At 46.0% G+C, this 19,143-nt stretch overlaps 1 protein-coding gene across 2 annotated transcripts; it reads left to right on the top strand.

The window, feature by feature from the left end:
• Positions 1-1,946: 1,946 nt before the first annotated feature.
• On the top strand, positions 1,947-18,345 carry LOC106560622 (zinc finger and BTB domain-containing protein 11). Of its 2 annotated transcripts, none has more exons than XM_045687989.1 (12): positions 1,947-2,474; positions 3,056-3,321; positions 4,382-4,613; positions 6,870-7,966; positions 9,944-10,246; positions 11,248-11,482; positions 11,591-11,758; positions 12,319-12,436; positions 12,763-12,844; positions 15,012-15,088; positions 15,263-15,438; positions 16,486-18,345. In XM_045687989.1, the coding sequence occupies exons 1-12, from the start codon at positions 2,165-2,167 to the stop codon at positions 17,472-17,474; spliced, it is 4,053 nt and encodes a 1,350-aa protein (XP_045543945.1). In that variant the 5' UTR covers positions 1,947-2,164; the 3' UTR covers positions 17,475-18,345. The 2 variants fall into 2 exon arrangements, with proteins under 2 accessions (XP_045543945.1, XP_045543944.1); XM_045687988.1 differs by having other exon boundaries at positions 9,941-10,246.
• Positions 18,346-19,143: the final 798 nt, after the last annotated feature.

Raw genomic sequence — 19,143 nt, 5'->3', positions numbered from 1 at the left:
CTCACCTGCTTTTACATTAAGAGTAGAACCAGCTCCCCTGCTTTTACATAAAGAGTAGAACCAGAACACCTGCTTTTACATAAAGAGTAGAACCAGCTCCCCTGCTTTTACATAGAGAGTAGAACCAGCTCCCCTGCTTTTACATAAAGAGTAGAACCAGAACACCTGCTTTTACATAAAGAGTAGAACCAGCTCACCTGCTTTTACATAAAGATTAGAACCAGCTCACCTGCTTTTACATAAAGAGTAGAACCAGAACACCTGCTTTTACATAAAGAGTAGAACCAGCTCACCTGCTTTTAAATAAAGAGTAGAACCAGAACACCTGCTTTTACATAAAGAGTAGAACCAGAACACCTGCTTTTACATAAAGAGTAGAACCAGCTCACCTGCTGTTACATAAAGTGTAGAACCAGAACACCTGCTTTTACATAAAGAGTAGAACCAGAACACCTTCTTTTACATAAAGAGTAGAACCAGAACACCTTCTTTTACATAAACAGTAGAACCAGCTCACCTGCTTTTACATAAAGAGTAGAACCAGCTCACCTGCTTTTACATAAAGAGTAGAACCAGAACACCTGCTTTTAATCTATGATTTGACTATTAGATGTTCAACGTTTCTTTGGAAAAATATATATTTTAAAAGAAATGGTTTCACTGTATTGAAACGAAAGTTCAGGTCACGTAAGAGGGTTGACCTTAAAATGAGTGACAGATGGAAATGAATCACTAATCATATGAAATAAATAATGTACAGAAATGACTGTCAAAGCAACAAAGATAACTAGGGCATCACAATGACGATGAAACATGGAGAAATGTTGGGGTTAAGAGCCTTAAAATTTTCCTAGAAGTGACACGGGGTTTGCTGAATGCTGAATGGTGAGTCCCGTGTGGCTCAGTTGCTAGAGCATGGTGTTTGCAACGCCAGGGTTGTGTGTTCGATTCCCACAGGGGACCAGTACGGAGGAAAAATATAGGAAATGTATGCATTCACTACTTTAAGTCGCTCTGGATAAGAGTGTCTGCTAAATGACTAAAATGTTATTGAGTTCTCCATGTGGTCTATATTAAAGGGCACTTCATTTAATATAACAGAGTTTAATTCAATATTGGTGCAGAATTTCCACTTAAAATATCAAAGGGAAGCAAAAGCTACTCTTCGTGGAACGACCGATGGGCTAATAAATATTTTTTTTTGTGTTTGTGGTAAAGGGATAATGTTAATTAGTAATGTAATACAGTCAAATCTCCCAGAAAAATCCACCCTTACTCCTAAATGCCCCGCCTGCTCCTAACCGTACCGATAATGTCCTTCCTTGGAGGGAATCTGAAGGGCACGATGCATAGTGGCACTGGTAACTGTGGAGTTTGACACCACCACACACTGGCACCTGCCAGTCACCTGGGAACACCTACTGGATGAAAGGGCTATAAGAGGAAGGTCATTACATTGCTGTTACTGAATGAAAAAAAATCTAAACAGGATCCAATTGGGACGTCCCGACTCTGACGTCAACCCCATTGAAGTTTACATTTAAAATGGTTGAGATAAGGGTTAAGGTTAAGGTAAGGGTTAAGGTTAGGGTAAGGGTTAAGGTTAGGGTAAGGGTTAAGGTTTGGGGTAGAGTTTAGGGTAGGGAAATCCCAAGGATACCGGATCACTAACCGTTTTTGTACTTTATTCCAACAAGTAAAATATTCAAGGTTTTCTTATTACCATTACCCATTGAAATATGCAAACGAGAAAATAATAGAAAGATGCATAATAACAAAAATAATTACACTAGAAGAATTTTAGCTTTAAAGCGCATGGGAAAGAGATTATAGCCCAGTTTCTTGCGGTTTCTTGAAACATTGCGCCCTCTTGTGGTCGGAAAGGTAAGGTGTAACGTCATTTCTCTATCTTCCGCCATTTATTACGCAACATCCGGTTGTGCAGCAGCCATTTTGTCTGTTCATGCAAGTCCACCCCTCACGTTCAAGAACTGCGTTCCCACTTCGAAATTACCCGAAATATTGTATTTATATCGCTTTATTTATACTATGTGGTACTTTAAAACGGATTTAAAAAATCCGTTTAATATTAAAAGATCGAAGAGGACATTTTCTTCGAAATAAATATCGTAATTTGTGTTGTGCGCACGGATAATTAAAGGTTATGTCGTGCGAGGAAAGCTACTTAGCCATCAGACGTTATCTGTCCGACGAGCGGGAGCCGTACGCCCCAGGGACCCATGGAAATACTAAAAGAAAGATTCGTAAAGCAGCCGCTTGTTATGTCGTGCGGAATGGCACACTGTACTACCAGAGAAGGCAGAAAGGCCTGGATGAATTCACCGAGTTGGAAGTGGTGTTGCAGGCAGGACGGAGGAAAGAACTTATCGACGAGTCCCACATTGTCGCCGGAGGAGAGCACCTCAACCAGCATCACACTTGGGAATCCATTTCTCAGAAGTATTGGTGGAGAGGTAAAATAGCATACGACTGCTAAATTATCTGGCAACAAAAATGTTATTTTATCTAGGTCTGAGAAAATGCGTAAAACAAAACACCAGTTTACAGTCTTCCCTGACAGTTCATCTGTGGCTAACTAGATAGCGAACCATTTTTTACATTTTAGTCCTTTAGCAGACGCTCTTATCCAGAGCGACTTACAGTGTATGCATTCACAGTAGTGAATGCATACATTTCATTTCATGCATTTAAAATACAAATTTTGTACTGGCCCCCCGTGGGAATCGAACCCACAACCCTGGCGTTGCACACACCATGCTCTACCAACTGATTGGTCAATGCATGGTATACTTGTCAACACACGCCACTCATCAATATTCAGATGTAATGCCAACCTCTCCACATGTATGCCCAACATCTTTCAAAAACAGAAATTTGCCCTTAAATGAATTACATTTTTATTGATGTGATGAAAGTAGTACTAATGCAGCATAATAATGAATGTGGAATACGTCTTGCAACCGCAGCAAGTGTGTGTGCATACTGTTCATTGGTAATACATTATGCAATGTGATTTACCCTGTGTATCTATCAGGTATTCTGAAGCAGGTGAAGGACTACATGAGACAATGTAGCCAGTGCCAGAACAGACAGGACAGGAGGGGGCTACCGGAGGACGATACCGGACCCAGACTGGTTGGCCGACCGGGGAGACGCAGGAGGGTCACAACCCCAGCCAGCGAGGAGGAGGAGGAGGAGGAAGAGGAGGAGGAGGAGGGAGACAATGAGATGGACATTGTGACTTCCATCCATCACAAGACCCGGAGCCCCAAAACAGTAGCCAAACACGAACTGGTCTTTGTAAGTGTTTCTGAATTCCTTTGGGATGTATGTAGCCTTATCTCTTCAATGTAATATATTTTCTTTAGTCTATTGTCAATTAACAAGAAACATAACTGAACTGAGGCTAGTGCATGTTAACATAACTGAACTGAGGAGGCTAGTGCATGTTAACTGAGGCGGCTAGTGCATGTTAACTGAGGCGGCTAGTGCATGTTAACTGAGGCGGCTAGTGCATGTTAACTGAGGCGGCTAGTGCATGTTAACTGAGGCGGCTAGTGCACGTTAACTGAGGCGGCTAGTGCATGTTAACTGAGGCGGCTAGTGCATGTTAACTGAGGCGGCTAGTGCATGTTAACTGAGGCGGCTAGTGCATGTTAACTGAGGCGGCTAGTGCATGTTAACTGAGGCGGCTAGTGCATGTTAACTGAGGCGGCTAGTGCATGTTAAGGTAACTGAACTAAGTAGGACAGTGCATGTTGTATGTGATGTAGGCTACATGGACCTGCCTCATCTGTGTTTTTAGATGCTCATTCCTACTGTTTACTCTTGTTCACTCACACAAAGAAACAAAAAAGAAATGGTTTGGTTTACTAAATTATGGATGATGAATATTGAAATTAGCCCATGAATTGGTGTATTGTTGTTGTTGTTTTCCAGGTGGACAGCAAGATGAGACAGTTGTTGTTTTCCAGGTGGACAGCAAAATGAGACAGTTGTTGTGTTCCAGGTGGACAGTAAAATGAGACAGTTGTTGTGTTGCTGGTGGACAGTAAGATGAGACAGTTGTTGTGTTGCAGGTGGACAGCAAGATGAGACAGTTGTGTTGTGTTGCAGGTGGACAGCAAGATGAGACAGTTGTGTTGTGTTGCAGGTGGACAGCAAGATGAGACAGTTGTGTTGTGTTGCAGGTGGACAGCAAGATGAGACAGTTGTGTTGTGTTGCAGGTGGACAGCAAGATGAGACAGTTGTGTTGTGTTGCAGGTGGACAGTAAGATGAAACCATTGTGTTGCAGGTGGACAGTAAGATGAAACCATTGTGTTGCAGGTGGACAGTAAGATGAAACCATTGTGTTGCAGGTGGACAGTAAGGGCGTGGTGAAGCAGTACCTTCCCAGACACGGTCAGACGATGCTGGACAAGCTGAACCAGCAGCGCCTCAACAACCAGTTCTGTGACATCACGCTGCTGATCGAGGGCGAGGAGCACAGGGCTCACAAGGCTGTGCTGGCTGCCTGCAGCGACTACTTTAATGAGCTCTTTATAGAGAAGGGAGCCGTGTCCAGTCACGAAGCGGTGGTCGACCTCTCAGGTAAGACATGTATTTAAAGGTACACTATATGTATACAAGAGTATGTGGACACCCCTTCAAATTAGTGGATTGGGCTATTTCAGACGCATGTATAAAAATCGAGCGGACAGCCATGCCATCTCCATTGACAGTAGAATGGCCCGTACGGTAGAGCTCAGTGACTTTCAACGGTGGCACCGTCATAGGATGTCACCTTTCCAACAAGTCAGTTCGTCAAATTTCTCCACTGCTAGAGCTTCTCCGGTAAACTCGCCGCTATTGGACTCTTAAGCAGTGGAAACGGCGTTCTCTGAAGTGATGAATCACGCTTCACTATCTCTGCAGTCCGACGGGCGAATCTGGGTTTGGTGGATGCCAGGAGAACACTACCGGCCCCAATGTATAGTGCCAACTGTAAAGTTTGGTGGAGGAGGAATAATGGTCTGGGGCTGTTTTTCATGGTTCGGGACCCTTTAGTTCCAGTGAAGGGAAATCTTAAGGCTACAGCATACAATGACATTCTAGACGATTCTGTGCTTCCAACTTTGTGACAACAGTTTGGGGAAAGGCCCGTTCCTGTTTCAACATGACAATGCCACCGTGCACAAAGCGAGGTCCATACAGAAATGGTTCGTTGAGATTGATGTGGAAGAACTTGACTGGCTGCTCAGAGCCCTGACCTCAACTCCATCAAACACCTTTGGGGTGAATTGGAACACTGACTGTGAGCCAGGCCTAAATCACCCAACATCAGTGCACGACCTCACTAATGCTGTTGTGGCTGAATGGAAGCAAGTCCCTGCAGCAATCTACCAACATCTAGTGGAAAGCCTTCCCAGAAGAGTGGATGCTGTTATAGCAGAAAAGGGGGGGGCCAACTCCATATTAATGCCCATAATTTTGGAATGAGATGTTCGATGTGCAGGTGTCCACAGGCTTTTGGTCATGTAGTGTACTTATCGTGTATACGTTTTAGCATGTGATCCCTGTGGGTCTTGAACCCACAACTTTGGTGTTGATAGCACTATACTCTTACTGAACCACACAGGACCACATGGGGACAGACACCAGGAGGGCAGCAGTACTTCATTTAGCATGGGGGCAGATGGGGTCAGACACCAGGAGGACAGTATGGGGACAGATGGGGTCAGACACCAGGAGGGAAAACAGTACTTCATTTAGCATGGAGACAGATGGGGTCAGACACCAGGAGGGAAACAGTACTTCATTTAGCATGGAGACAGATGGGGACAGACACCAGGAGGGCAGCAGTACTTCATTTAGCATGGGGACAGATGGGGTCAGACACCAGGAGGGAAACAGTACTTCATTTAGCATGGGGACAGATGGGGTCAGACACCAGGAGGGCAGCATGGGGACAGATGGGGTCAGACACCATGAGGAGCAGCCTTCATTTAGCATGGGGACAGATGGGGTCAGACACCAGGAGGGAAACAGTACTTCATTTAGCATGGAGACAGATGGGGTCAGACACCAGGAGGGCAACAGTACTTCATTTAGCATGGGGACAGATGGGGTCAGACACCAGGAGGGCAGCATGGGGTCAGATGGGGGCAGACACCAGGAGGGCAGTATGGGGACAGATGGGGACAGACACCAGGAGGGCAGCAGTACTTCATTTAGCATGGAGACAGATGGGGTCAGACACCAGGAGGGAAACAGTACTTCATTTAGCATGGGGACAGATGGGGACAGACACCAGGAGGGAAACAGTACTTCATTTAGCATGGAGACAGATGGGGTCAGACACCAGGAGGGCAGCAGTACTTCATTTAGCATGGGGACAGATGGGGTCAGACACCAGGAGGGAAACAGTACTTCATTTAGCATGGAGACAGATGGGGTCAGACACCAGGAGGGCAGAATGGGGACAGATGGGGTCAGACACCAGGAGGACAGCATGGGGACAGATGGGGTCAGACACCAGGAGAGCAACAGTACTTCATTTAGTACCGTATTAGTCTGTTTCTGGAGTGGTAGTGACTAAATCTTAGTGTAATATAATGAAAATGCATGAATATTACCATCTTACTGAAGTGTTTTTTGTCAGAGGAACAACTAACATTTTACATTTTAGTCATTTAGCAGACGCTCTTATCCAGAGCCACTTACAGTAGTGAATACATACATTTCATATACATTTTTTTTTTCTTCCCGTACTGGTCCCCCGTGGGAATCGAACCCACAACCCTGGCGTTGCAAACACCATGCTCTACCAACTGAGCCACACTTGTCTCTCTCTCTCTCCCCTCTCAGGTTTCAGCAAGGTCAGTTTCCTCCCCCTGCTAGAGTTTGCATACACCTCTAACCTCTGCTTCAACTTCTGTGTGATGGCCGACGTCGCCACGCTGGCTCGACACCTTCTGATGGCAGAGGTCCTTCAGATCTGTGAGTCCGTCCACAAGAAGGTAGAGGAGCAGAAGCTCATGGTCTACCAGCAAGGAGACATCCACACGGTGGTGTCCAGCCAACCTGCACCCCAACAGGCCCTGAATGAAGACCCCGGGGCCTACATTATGACCATCGGGAGCGACGGCCATGCCGTGGTCACTCATACCGGGCTAGCTGGAACAGGGGACGACCTGGACTCCTTGGCTGTCATGACCCACACAGCAGAGGCCTTCAGAGGGGATCTGACGTCTGTAGTCACCCAGGCTCTGGGAAGTGAACCAGAGGAGACTATGACCGTGGTTGGGGAGGCTGGGTCAGAGACGGTGACTCTAGTCACCCACAGTAGCCAGGCCCGGGTAGGCGAGTCGGTCACCCTCATCTCCCCTACTGGAGAGGCAGAGACCATGACGGTGGTGACCCACAGGGGCCAGGCTGGAGCCACTGAGTCCCTGGCTGTGGTGTCAGCGTGTCTGGCCCTAGAGCAGCAGCCGCAAGACGGGGACGAGGGAGATGGGTCTCCCCTTTCCACGGAGCCAGGGGCCTTCCTCATCAGTGTGGACCCAGGGAAGGTGGCCCCTACAGACGTGGTCCATCTGGCTGTAGTGACACTAACACCACAGGAGAATGTGTCAACATCGTCATCATCAGCGTCCCAGAAGGCAGAGCCAGCGTCCCAGGCCTCCCCCAAGCCTCCCCCTGCTCCACAAATCCCCAAGAGGAAGAGAGGGCGTCCTGCCAAAGTCAAACAGGAAGTTGTGGAGGAGCCTCCTGTTGATGAGGTGGTGCCAGAGCCAGTCTCTACTCCTGCAGAGGAGATGCAGGAAGATATGCAGGGGACCCATGACCCTTACAAGAGACGCCTACGGCAGCGCTCTGTTGGGGAGGGGGGGTACGTTAGACTACACATGGGGCTGGAGAAGGACAGCGCCCCAGTATCCACACAGCGCCCCAACACCCCCAAGGTAGACTATAACACCAACATAATCAGAGTTACTGTCCGTGAAAAAACTATTTTCCTCCTTTCTGATTTTCTCTATTTTTTGCATATTTCTGACACTGAATGATACAGTTGAAGTCGGAGGTTTACATACACTTGGGTTGGAGTCATTAAAACTCGTTTTTCAACCACTCCACAAATTTCTTGTTTACAAACTATAGTTTTGGCAAGTCAGTTAGGACATCTACTTTGTGCATGACACAAGTCGTTTTTCCAACAATTGTTTACAGACAGATTATTTAACTTATAATTCACTGTATCACAATTGCAGTGGGTCAGAAGTTTACATACACTAAGTTGACTGTGCCTTTAAACAGTTTAAACAATTCCAGAAAATGATGTCATCGCTTTAGAAGCTTTTGATAGGCTAATTGACATCATTTCAGTCAATTGGAGGTGTACCTGTGGATGCATTTCAAGGCCTCACCTTCAAACTCAGTGCCTCTTTGCTTGACATCATGGGAAAATCAAAAGAAATCAGCCAAGACCTCAGAAAATAAATTTTGGACCTCGACCATTCTGGTTCATCCTTGGGAGCAATTTCCAAATGCCTGAAGGGACCACGTTCATCTGTACAAACAATAGTACGCAAGTATAAAGACCATGGGACCACACAGCCGACATTCCGCTCAGGAAGGAGACACCTTCTGTCTCCTAGAGATGAACGTACTTTGGTGCGAAAAGTGCAAATCAATCCCAGAACAACAGCAAAGGACCTTGTGAAGATGCTGGAGGAAACAGGTACAAAAGTATCTATAGCCACAGTAAAACGAGTCCTATATCGACATAACCTGAAAGGCCGCTCAGCAAGGAAGAAGCCACTGTTCCAAAACCGCCATAAATAAGCCAGACTGCAGTTTGCAACTGCACATGTGGACAAAGATCGTACTTTTTGGAGAAATGTCCTCTGGTCTGATGAAACAAAAATAGAATTGTTGGCCATAATGACCATCGTTATGTTTGGAGGAAAAAGGGGGAGGCTTGCAAGCCAAAGAACACCATCCCAACTGTGAAGCACGGGGGTGGCAGCATCATGTTGTGGGGGTGCTTTGCAGCAGGAGGGACTGGTGCACTTCACAAAATAGATGGCATCATGAGGAAGGAAAATTATGTGTATATATATATATATATATAGAAGCAACATCTCAAGACATCAGTCAGGAAGTTAAAACTTTGTCGGAAATGGGTCTTCCAAATGGACAATGACCCCAAGCATACTTCCAAAGTTGTGGCAAAATGGCTTAAGGACAACAAAGTCAAGGTATTAGCGTGGCCATCACAAAGCCCTGACCTCAATCCTATAGAAAATGTGTGGGCAGAACTGAAAAAGTGTGTGCGAGCAAGGAGGCCTACAAACCTGACTCAGTTACACCAGCTCTGTCAGGAGGAATGGGACAAAATTCACCCAACTTATTGTGGGAAGCTTGTGGAAGGCTACCCGAAACGTTTGACCCAAGTTAAACAATTTAAAGGCAATGCTACCAAATACTAATTGAGTGTATGTAAACTTCTGACCCACTGGGAATGTGATGAAAGAAATAAAAGCTGAAATAAATCATTCTCTCTACTATTCTTCTGACATTTCACATTCTTAAAATAAAGTGCTGATCCTAACTGACCTAAGACAGGGAATTGTACTAGGATTAAATGTCAGGAATTGTGAAAAACTGAGTTTAAATGTATTTGGCTAAGGTGTATGTTTTCACGACACTGTAGATGGAATTAGCAAGGATAATGCATTAGTCTTACAGAGCAGACTTTGAGGTGTGTGTGTGTGTGTGTGTGTGTGTGTGTGTGTGTGTGTGTGTGTGTGTGTGTGTGTGTGTGTGTGTGTGTGTGTGTGTGTGTGTGTGTGTGTGTGTGTGAGAGAGAAAGAGAGGTTTCACCCATCCTAACTGTTCTGTATCTCTCCCCCGAATATCACCCCAACACCCCTAAGAAGAGAGGCGGACTCGCTAAGAGGCCAGTTAAAGTGATTGAGGCCGCATCACTGGTTGGGATGGAGACCGTTATCCAGACAGACATGGAGGAGATCCTGTCAGTGGAGGGCGTGGCAGACGGAGCTGAGCCTATCACAGAGCAGGCTGTGGGGGAGTGGCCAGAGCATGGCCCTGCCCATCCAGATAGAGGGAGTGAGGTGGCGGGAGAACACGCCTGTTCAGAGTGTGGACTGTCGTTTCACCGACGCTACGCTCTCATCATGCACACACTCAAACACGAGAAGACCAGGCGATTCAAGTGTAGTGTACGTACCAACAACACTGTTCTCCAGATCATAGACTATATTAGTGTACATACCAACAACACTGTTCTCCAGATCATAGACTATATTAGTGTAGTGTACCAACAACACTGTTCTCCAGATCAGAGACTATATTAGTGTACGATCAAGATATAGTGTACATCCCCCCTTGATTTCAACAACACTGTTCTCCAGATCAGAGACTATATTAGTGACAACACTGTCCGGTAGACTATATTATGTACCATTAGTGTACGTAGCAACAACACTGTTCTCCAGATCAGAGACTATATTAGTTCCAACAACACTGTTCTCCGGATCAGAGACTATATTAGTGTATTGTACGTAGCAACAACACTGTTCTCCAGATCAGAGACTATATTAGTGTACGTACCAACAACACTGTTCTCCAGATCAGAGACTATATTAGTGTACGTAGCAACAACACTGTTCTCCAGATCAGAGACTATATTAGTGTACGTAGCAACAACACTGTTCTCCAGATCAGAGACTATATTAGTGTATGCAGCGCTACCCTGTACAGGTCTGTTGCTGTCTATATGTCTGTCTCGGAGTCATGTAAAATGACTGGCAGTCACATGGCTTTGATGTTTTTGTCATATATCAGTGATTTGTTCTCGGTGGGGAGTTTTGTTAAAGTTATCCCTCTTTCAAGTTTATTTGCCAAGTGTAATAAATACAGTACATTAGAAATCCTGCTCAAATCTCCCCCATCTCTCTCCCTCCCTCTCTTCCTCTCTCTCCCTCTCTCTCTCTCTTTCTCTTCCCCTCTCTCTCTCTCTCTCTCTCTCTCTCTCTCTCTCTCTCTCCCTCTCCCCCTCTCTCTTCCTCTCTCTCCCTCTCTCTCTTTCTCTTCCCCTCTCCCTTTCTCTCTCTCTCTCTCCCTCTCTCTCTTCCCCTCTCTCCCTCTCTCTCTCTCCCTCTCTCTCTCCTCCTCTCTCTCTGGTCTCTCTCTCTCTGGTCTCTCTCTCTCTGGTCTCTAGTTGTGTAACAAGGAGTTCCAGTACGCTGCCTCTCTGAAGGCCCATCTGACCAGACACAAGCACCAGAAGAGTCAGAGGCCCACCCTGGTCAGGGTCCCCCATCCCCACGGTGAAGAGGGCCTCGAGGTGGACGGCAGGGCCAAGGGACGCACCAAGAGAGAGTTTGTCTGTGACATCTGTGGAAAGACTCTTCCTAAGCTGTACTCTCTGAGAATCCACATGCTAAACCACACTGGTTAGTGAATTTCCCCCTTTGTGGACTTAGGTGGAAAAGCCTTCTATAAATCCAGTCTTCTTTCTCTTTTCTTCCTCCTCGTTGTTATTCTAATGATCATTTCCACAGGGGTGCGTCCCCACTCCTGCAGGGTCTGTGGGAAGACGTTTGCTCATAAACACAGCCTGAAGATGCACAGAGGTCTTCACGACGCTGTTAAACAGTTCCACTGTTTGCTCTGTGACAAATCCTTTGTTAGTAAGAGAAGTCTGGAGGAACACACCAGTATTCACACAGGTCTGTCTATATACATTACAGTTGACCTTACACATCCCTTTGTCATACTTCTGAGCCGATTTTAAATCAGAGCTGTTCTGCAAAGAAAAAAAGGCCTGGCAAGGCATCTACCATGGTTTCTAGAAAGGCCGGCGTTTGGTGTTTCGGTGGAAAACGCTGTCTCTGGCACCTCACCAGAATCTACCATAGGTGTTATTGTTGGGTTGAGATCTGGTGACTGAGACACAAACCCACCTATGCTCCTTCCAGACGCCTCTTTCAAAGTCACTGACATCTCTTCTTCTAGCCATGGTAGCCAAAATAATAGGGCAACTGGGCATTTTTTATACATGACCCTAAGCATGATGGGATGTTCATTGCTTCATTAACAAAGAAACCACAATTGTGTGGAAGCACCTGCTTTCAATATGCTTTTGTATCCCTCATTTAGTCAAGTGCTTCCTTTTATTTCAGCAGTTACCTGTAGTTTGATTCAGAATCTTATGGTCCAATCTCTGTTAAATGTCTTCAAGGTGAATCTAGTATCTCTGGTTATAATATCTCTGTTAAATGTCTTCTAGGTGAATCGAAGTATCTCTGTACCCAGTGTGGGAGGTCGTTCCACCGAGCCTCTGGTCTGAGTAAACACTTAAAGAGACACCAGCCCAGACCTGACGTACGAGGCTTTCCCTGTAGTCAGTAAGGACCTGCTTCTTTCTTAAACGCTCTTGTTTTCTGTAGCCATGTGTGCAGTGTTTCCCCTATATTCATTTATTAAAAAATGTAAATATTTAAAATATTTTTAGGGAGTGTAAACTTAAACGACTTAAACTAGATATCAAATATGTAGAAAAGATCATCCCATCTCTTTGTGCAGTTTGTGTGTGTGTGTTTGTAATGCATTCGTGCACATGTTTTGTTCTACCCATCATGACTGTCCCATCTCTTTGTGCAGTTTGTGTGTGTTTGTAATGCATTCGTGCACATGTTCTGTTCTACCCATCATGACTGTATCCCTCCTCCAGCTGTGATAGAAGTTTCTTTGAGGCCAAAGACCTGCAGCAGCACATGAACAAACACCTGGGACTCAAACCCTTCCAGTGTCAGGTGGGGAATAGTCATTATTATGTTATTAGATTATGTTATTAGATTATATTATGTTATTAGATTATACACTGCTCAAAAAAATAAAGGGAACACTTAAACAACACAATGTTACTCCAAGTCAATCACACTTCTGTGAAATCAAACTGTCCACTTAGGAAGCAACACTGATTGACAATACATTTCACATGCTGTTGTGCAAATGGAATAGACAACAGGTGGAAATTATAGGCAATTAGCAAGACACCCCCAATAAAGGAGTGGTTCTGCAGGTGGTGACCACAGACCACTTCTCAGTTCCTATGCTTCCTGGCTGATGTTTTGGTCACTTGAATGCTGGCGGTGCTTTCACTCTAGTGGTAGCATGAGACGGAGTCTACAACCCACACAAGTGGCTCAGGTAGTGCAGCTCATCCAGGATGGCACATCAATGCGAGCTGTGGCAAGAAGGTTTGCTGTGTCTGTCAGCGTACTGTCCAGAGCATGGAGGCGCTACCAGGAGACAGGCCAGTACATCAGGAGACGTGGAGGAGGCCGTAGGAGGGCAACAACCCAGCAGCAGGACCGCTACCACCGCCTTTGTGCAAGGAGGAGCAGGAGGAGCACTGCCAGAGCCCTGCAAAATGACCTCCAGTAGGCCACAAATGTGCATGTGTCTGCTCAAACGGTCAGAAACAGACTCCATGAGGGTGGTATGAGGGCCCGACATCCACAGGTGGGGGTTGTGCTTACAGCCCAACACTGTGCAGGACATTTGGCATTTGCCAGAGAACACCAAGATTGGCAAATTCGCCACTGGCGCCCTGTGCTCTTCACAGATGAAAGCAGGATCACACTGAGTACATGTGACAGACGTGACAGAGTCTGGAGACGCCGTGGAGAACGTTCTGCTGCCTGCAACATCCTCCAGCATGACCGGTTTGGCGGTGGGTCAGTCATGGTGTGGGGTGGCATTTCTTTGGGGGGCCGCACAGCCCTCCATGTGCTCGCCAGAGGTAGCCTGACTGCCATTAGGTACCGAGATGAGATCCTCAGACCCCCTGTGAGACCATATGCTGGTGCGGTTGGCCCTGGGTTCCTCCTAATGCAAGACAATGCTAGACCTCATGTGGCTGGAGTGTGTCAGCAGTTCCTGCAAGAGGAAGGCATTGATGCTATGGACTGGCCCGCCCGTTCCCCAGACCTGAATCCAATTGAGCACATCTGGGACATCATGTCTCGCTCCATCCACCAACGCCACGTTGCACCACAGACTGTCCAGGAGTTGGCGGATGCTTTAGTCCAGGTCTGGGAGGAGATCCCTCAGGAGACCATCCGCCACCTCATCAGGAGCATGCCCAGGCGTTGTAGGGAGGTCATACAGGCACGTGGAGGCCACACACACTACTGAGCCTCATTTTGACTTGTTTTAAGGACATTACATCAAAGTTGGATCAGCCTGTAGTGTGGTTTTCCAATTTAATTTTGAGTGTGACTCCAAATCCAGACCTCCATGGGTTGATAAATTGGATTTCCATTGATTATTTTTGTGTGATTTTGTTGTCAGCACATTCATCTATGTAAAGAAAAAAGTATTTAATAAGATTATTTCTTTCATTCAGATCTAGGATGTGTTGTTTAGTGTTCCCTTTATTTTTTGGAGCAGTATATTATGTTATTAGATTATGTTATTAGATTATTATATGTTGTTAGATTATATTTTATTAGATTATGATATTATGTTATTAGGTTATGTTATTATATTATTATATTATATGATATATTATATTTTATTAGATTATGATATGTTATTATTAGATTATGATATTAGATTGATATTAGATTGTTATTAGATTAGATTTTGTTATTAGATTATGTTGTTAGATTAGATTATTAGATATTGTTATTAGATTATTAGATTAGATTATGTTATTAGATTGTGTTATTAGATGTTATTAGATTATTAGATTAGATTGTGTTATTAGATTGTGTTATTATATTGGATTGTTATTAGATTGGATTGTTATTAGAATAGATTATGTTATTAGATTAGAATTAGATTGTGATTATGTTATTAGATTGTTATTAGATTGTTATTGTTTATTATTAGGTTCTATCATGAGGTTCTATCATATCGTGAGGTACTATTGTTAGATAATGTTCTGTAATGTTCTGTTATGTATTGTATCAGATTTGTGGGAAGTCTTACAGCTGGAAGAAGGACTGGTACTCCCATGTCAAGTCCCACAGCGTGGCAGAGCCTTACAGGTGAGTCCCCACTAATGCATTCACAGCCATCAGCTTTGACTTAGTCAAAATGTGAGAGAGACAGTCTTCTCTGTCGAGTGAGTGAGGCAGGCCGGTTAAAGCACTTTGACACCCGTTGATGTAAAAAAAAAGGGTTACCTAGATGGTGTTTGATAATGCTTCTCTGTCCTGTAGGTGTAACGTCTGCGGTAAGGAGTTCTTTGAGAAGGCTCTGTTCAGGAGACACGTGAAGAAAGCCACGCATGGCAAGAAGGGCAGAGTAAAGCAGAACCTAGAGAGAGGGTGTGAACATTGTGGCAGAAAGTTCACCCAGCTCAGAGAGTACAGACGACACATGAACAACCACCAGGGTGAGACGCGCACACACACACACACACACACACAGCCACACACACACACACACACACACACACACACCACACACACACACACACACACACACACACACACACACACACACACACACACACACACACACACACACACACACACACACACACACACACACACACACACACACACACACACACACACACACACACACACACACACACACACACACACACACACAGCCACACGCACACAGCCACACACACAGCCGCGCACACACACACACAGCCGCATGCGCGCACACACACACACACAGCCGCATGCGCCACACACACACACACACACACACACACACACACACACACACACACAGCCGCACGCGCACACACACACACACACACACACACAGCCGCGCGCACACACACACACACACAGCCGCACGCACACACACACACACACAGCCGCATGCGCACGCACACACACACACACACACAGCCGCATGCGCACGCACACACACACACACACACAGCCGCATGCACACACACACACACACACACACACACACACACACACACACACACAGCCGCACGCGCACACACACACAGCCACACACACACACAGCCACGCACACACAGCCACGCACACACAGCCACGCACACACACACACACACACACACAGCCACGCACAGCCACACACACACACACACACACACACACACACACACACACACACACACCAGCCACACACACACAGCCACAATCTGTCATTCTTCAACCTAATGGCAGCCCTGCCACTTGTTTTTCTATGATAAACCTGACGGATGAGGCTGGAGAAATGTACCCAAACCTGAGATGGAGCCGTCTATGCTGATGGTTAATGAGAGAAACATCTCAAACGGATATAAGATGCAAACAAACACTGTTCAACTTCAACTGTGTCTTAATGTCTCCGTCTAAAACAAAGTAAAGTCACTGGTCATACAGAGGTGTGTTGATTGGGTGGCTGTATGACTACAGCGTAGTTCTGTATGTTTCCCTGTCTCCTAACAACTGTCCTCTTCTCTCAGGAGTCAAACCATTTGAGTGTCTGACGTGCGGCGTAGCGTGGGCCGACGCCCGCTCTCTGAAGAGACACGTACGCACCCACACGGGCGAGCGCCCTTACGTGTGCCCCGAGTGCCAGGAGGCCCACATCGATGCCCGCTCCTTACGGAAACACATGACCAAATACCACGGCGACCTCTTGCCAGGGAAGATCATGCTGGAGAAAGATACGCTACAGTTCCACAACCAGGGTACTCAGGTCGAACACGCCGTCTCCGTCCTGGGGTCCGATCTCCCCCACGAGCTCCGGCCCGTCCAGCCGCCGCCGGACGAGGAGATCGAGACGGTGCTGATCACGGAGGAGACCGTGGAGGCAGTAGAAGCGGTTCAGGCCGTACAGGGTGACGGGGTCGCGACCTTGTCGGACCAGAGTATCATGCAAGTGGTGAACTATGTGCTGTCCCAGCACAGTGTGCTGCCTGGGGGGGTGAAGATGGAGGGAGATGAAGGGCAGGAGGTAATACAGACCGTGGAGCAGCAGGAGGTAATACAGACCGTGGAGCAGCAGGAGGTAATACAGACCGTGGAGCAGCAGGAGGTAATACAGACCGTGGAGCAGCAGGAGGTAATACAGACCGTGGAGCAGCAGGAGGTAATACAGACCGTGGAGCAGCAGGAGGTAATACAGACCGTGGAGCAGCAGGAGGTAATACAGACCGTGGAGCAGCAGGAGGTAATACAGACCGTGGAGCAGCAGGAGGTAATACAGACCGTGGAGCAACAGGAGGTAATACAGACCGTGGAGCAGCAGGAGGTAATACAGACCGTGGAGCAGCAGGAGGTAATACAGACCGTGGAGCAGCAGGAGGTAATACAGACCGTGGAGCAGCAGGAGGTTATACAGACCGTGGAGCAGCAGGACAGAGATGGAGGGCAGGAAGTTACACAGACCGTGGAGCAGCAGGAGGTAATACAGACTGTGGAGGTGACTCACATGGCAGAGGTGGAGTGATGTGACAGACGGTACCTAGTCGACTCAGTCACCAGGACCAGCGTTTCCCAAACTCGGAGCACGTTTTGTTTGTTGTTCTTAACACTACACAGCTAATAAAAAGGACCAACTCTTCATGAAGCTTTGATCATTTAAATCAGCTGTGTAGTGCTGGACCAAAAACCAAACATGCCCCCCCCCCTTTTGGCACATTTGTAACAGCCATTTCCTGCAATCTAGAGCAAAAAAAGGCCTTGTATGATAAATAAAGTTTAAAAAAAGAAATTGTTTTCTTTAATATTTTTTATTTTATGTAGTGGCGCTGTTAGTCCACAAGGTGGCACTGTGCCCCCTCTTTTGCATTCTTTGGGGAGAACCCTGTAGTATCCCTGAATCAGGTGGTCAGGTCCAGTGACTAGGGCTATGTGGTTACTCTATCCTCTGTAGAGTACATTACTGTCGACCATGGGCCCATAGGGCTCTGAGTGGGCCACTATGTAAGGGGGTAAGGGGCCATTTGAGAGGCAACTCCGGGAATGCTAATCATAACACCTCCCCCTGGTGGAGTGACTGGTAGACTGCTTCCTCGACAGAGATGGGACTGTGTGGAGTGACAGGTCATCTGGAATCCAGTACGACACAAAGGAAAGTTGTCTGTGTTGTTATTGGACAGATTGAGGTACTGCCTGGCTGTTTTCGTCCTGTTGGATCAGGCCACTGGCTCTGCCTCAACCCAGGGACCCTTTACCGTCCTTTTCTCTACAGTGGGACAGAAAGTACCGAGTTGACTTTATTTTGACTATGTACATTGAATGAACTGAGGTTTGACTTCCTGCCTCAGTCTTGTGTATAATGTGTAAATACTGACAATCATTAAAATATTCTGAATTAACGATGTAGGTTTATTTGCTGCGTTCGTGAAGTTACCAGATTGTTGAATCTCAGGAGAGATGTTTGTTTCATTTAGAATTATAAAAGAATTCAGACTCATTCACTGTTTTCCTTCAGGACAAATTTTATTTCTCACGTAGTATACCTGTTTCTATCCTTGGTTTTAAACCGGCTCTGATCTGCCAGCTCACGTTCTGTTTGGGGTCAGTCTGGTTTCACAACCCTTAGTCCTTTCCTCCTTTTCTCCTTGTGTTGGTTAGAGCTCTGTTGGACTTTACAAATTACCTCAAATTACCTGTACCCATTGACTTGGTACCTGTACCCCCTCTATATAGCCTCGTTATTGTCATTTTAATTTTTTTTAACTTTTAGTTTATTTGGTAAATATTTTCTTAACTCTATTTCTTGAACTGCGTTGTTGGTTAAAGGCTTATAAGTAAGCATTTCACGGTAAGGTTGTACCTGTTGTATTCTGCGCATTTGACAAATACGATTTAGATTTGATTTGTGAACCTCCCTTCCCACTGGCCGCAGGTCTTTGTCTTATTGTGTTGGTTACAGAGCTCTGGTATGAAACCCCCTCCCTCTAAACTGAAACGTTATACCACCTATTGCTCGTTAGGTTAATCTCTTTTGTTTTCTCTCAAACACTGAGGAGGACCACATAGTGTACACACTGACTTAGTACTGCCAAGAGGTTTACCAAACAAAAAACATTCCATATGAATACATTAATGATTATTCTGCTATAGATCATGTCTGTTGTTTTAGTCGTCTGTTCTTTCTGAAATATTCGTGT

This window comes from Salmo salar, chromosome ssa10 (genome assembly GCF_905237065.1).
Source record: "Salmo salar chromosome ssa10, Ssal_v3.1, whole genome shotgun sequence".
Taxonomy (NCBI): Eukaryota; Metazoa; Chordata; class Actinopteri; order Salmoniformes; family Salmonidae; genus Salmo; species Salmo salar.
The sequence above is the reverse complement of the archived record's forward strand: the minus strand, read 5'-3'. Positions and strand labels throughout refer to the sequence as shown.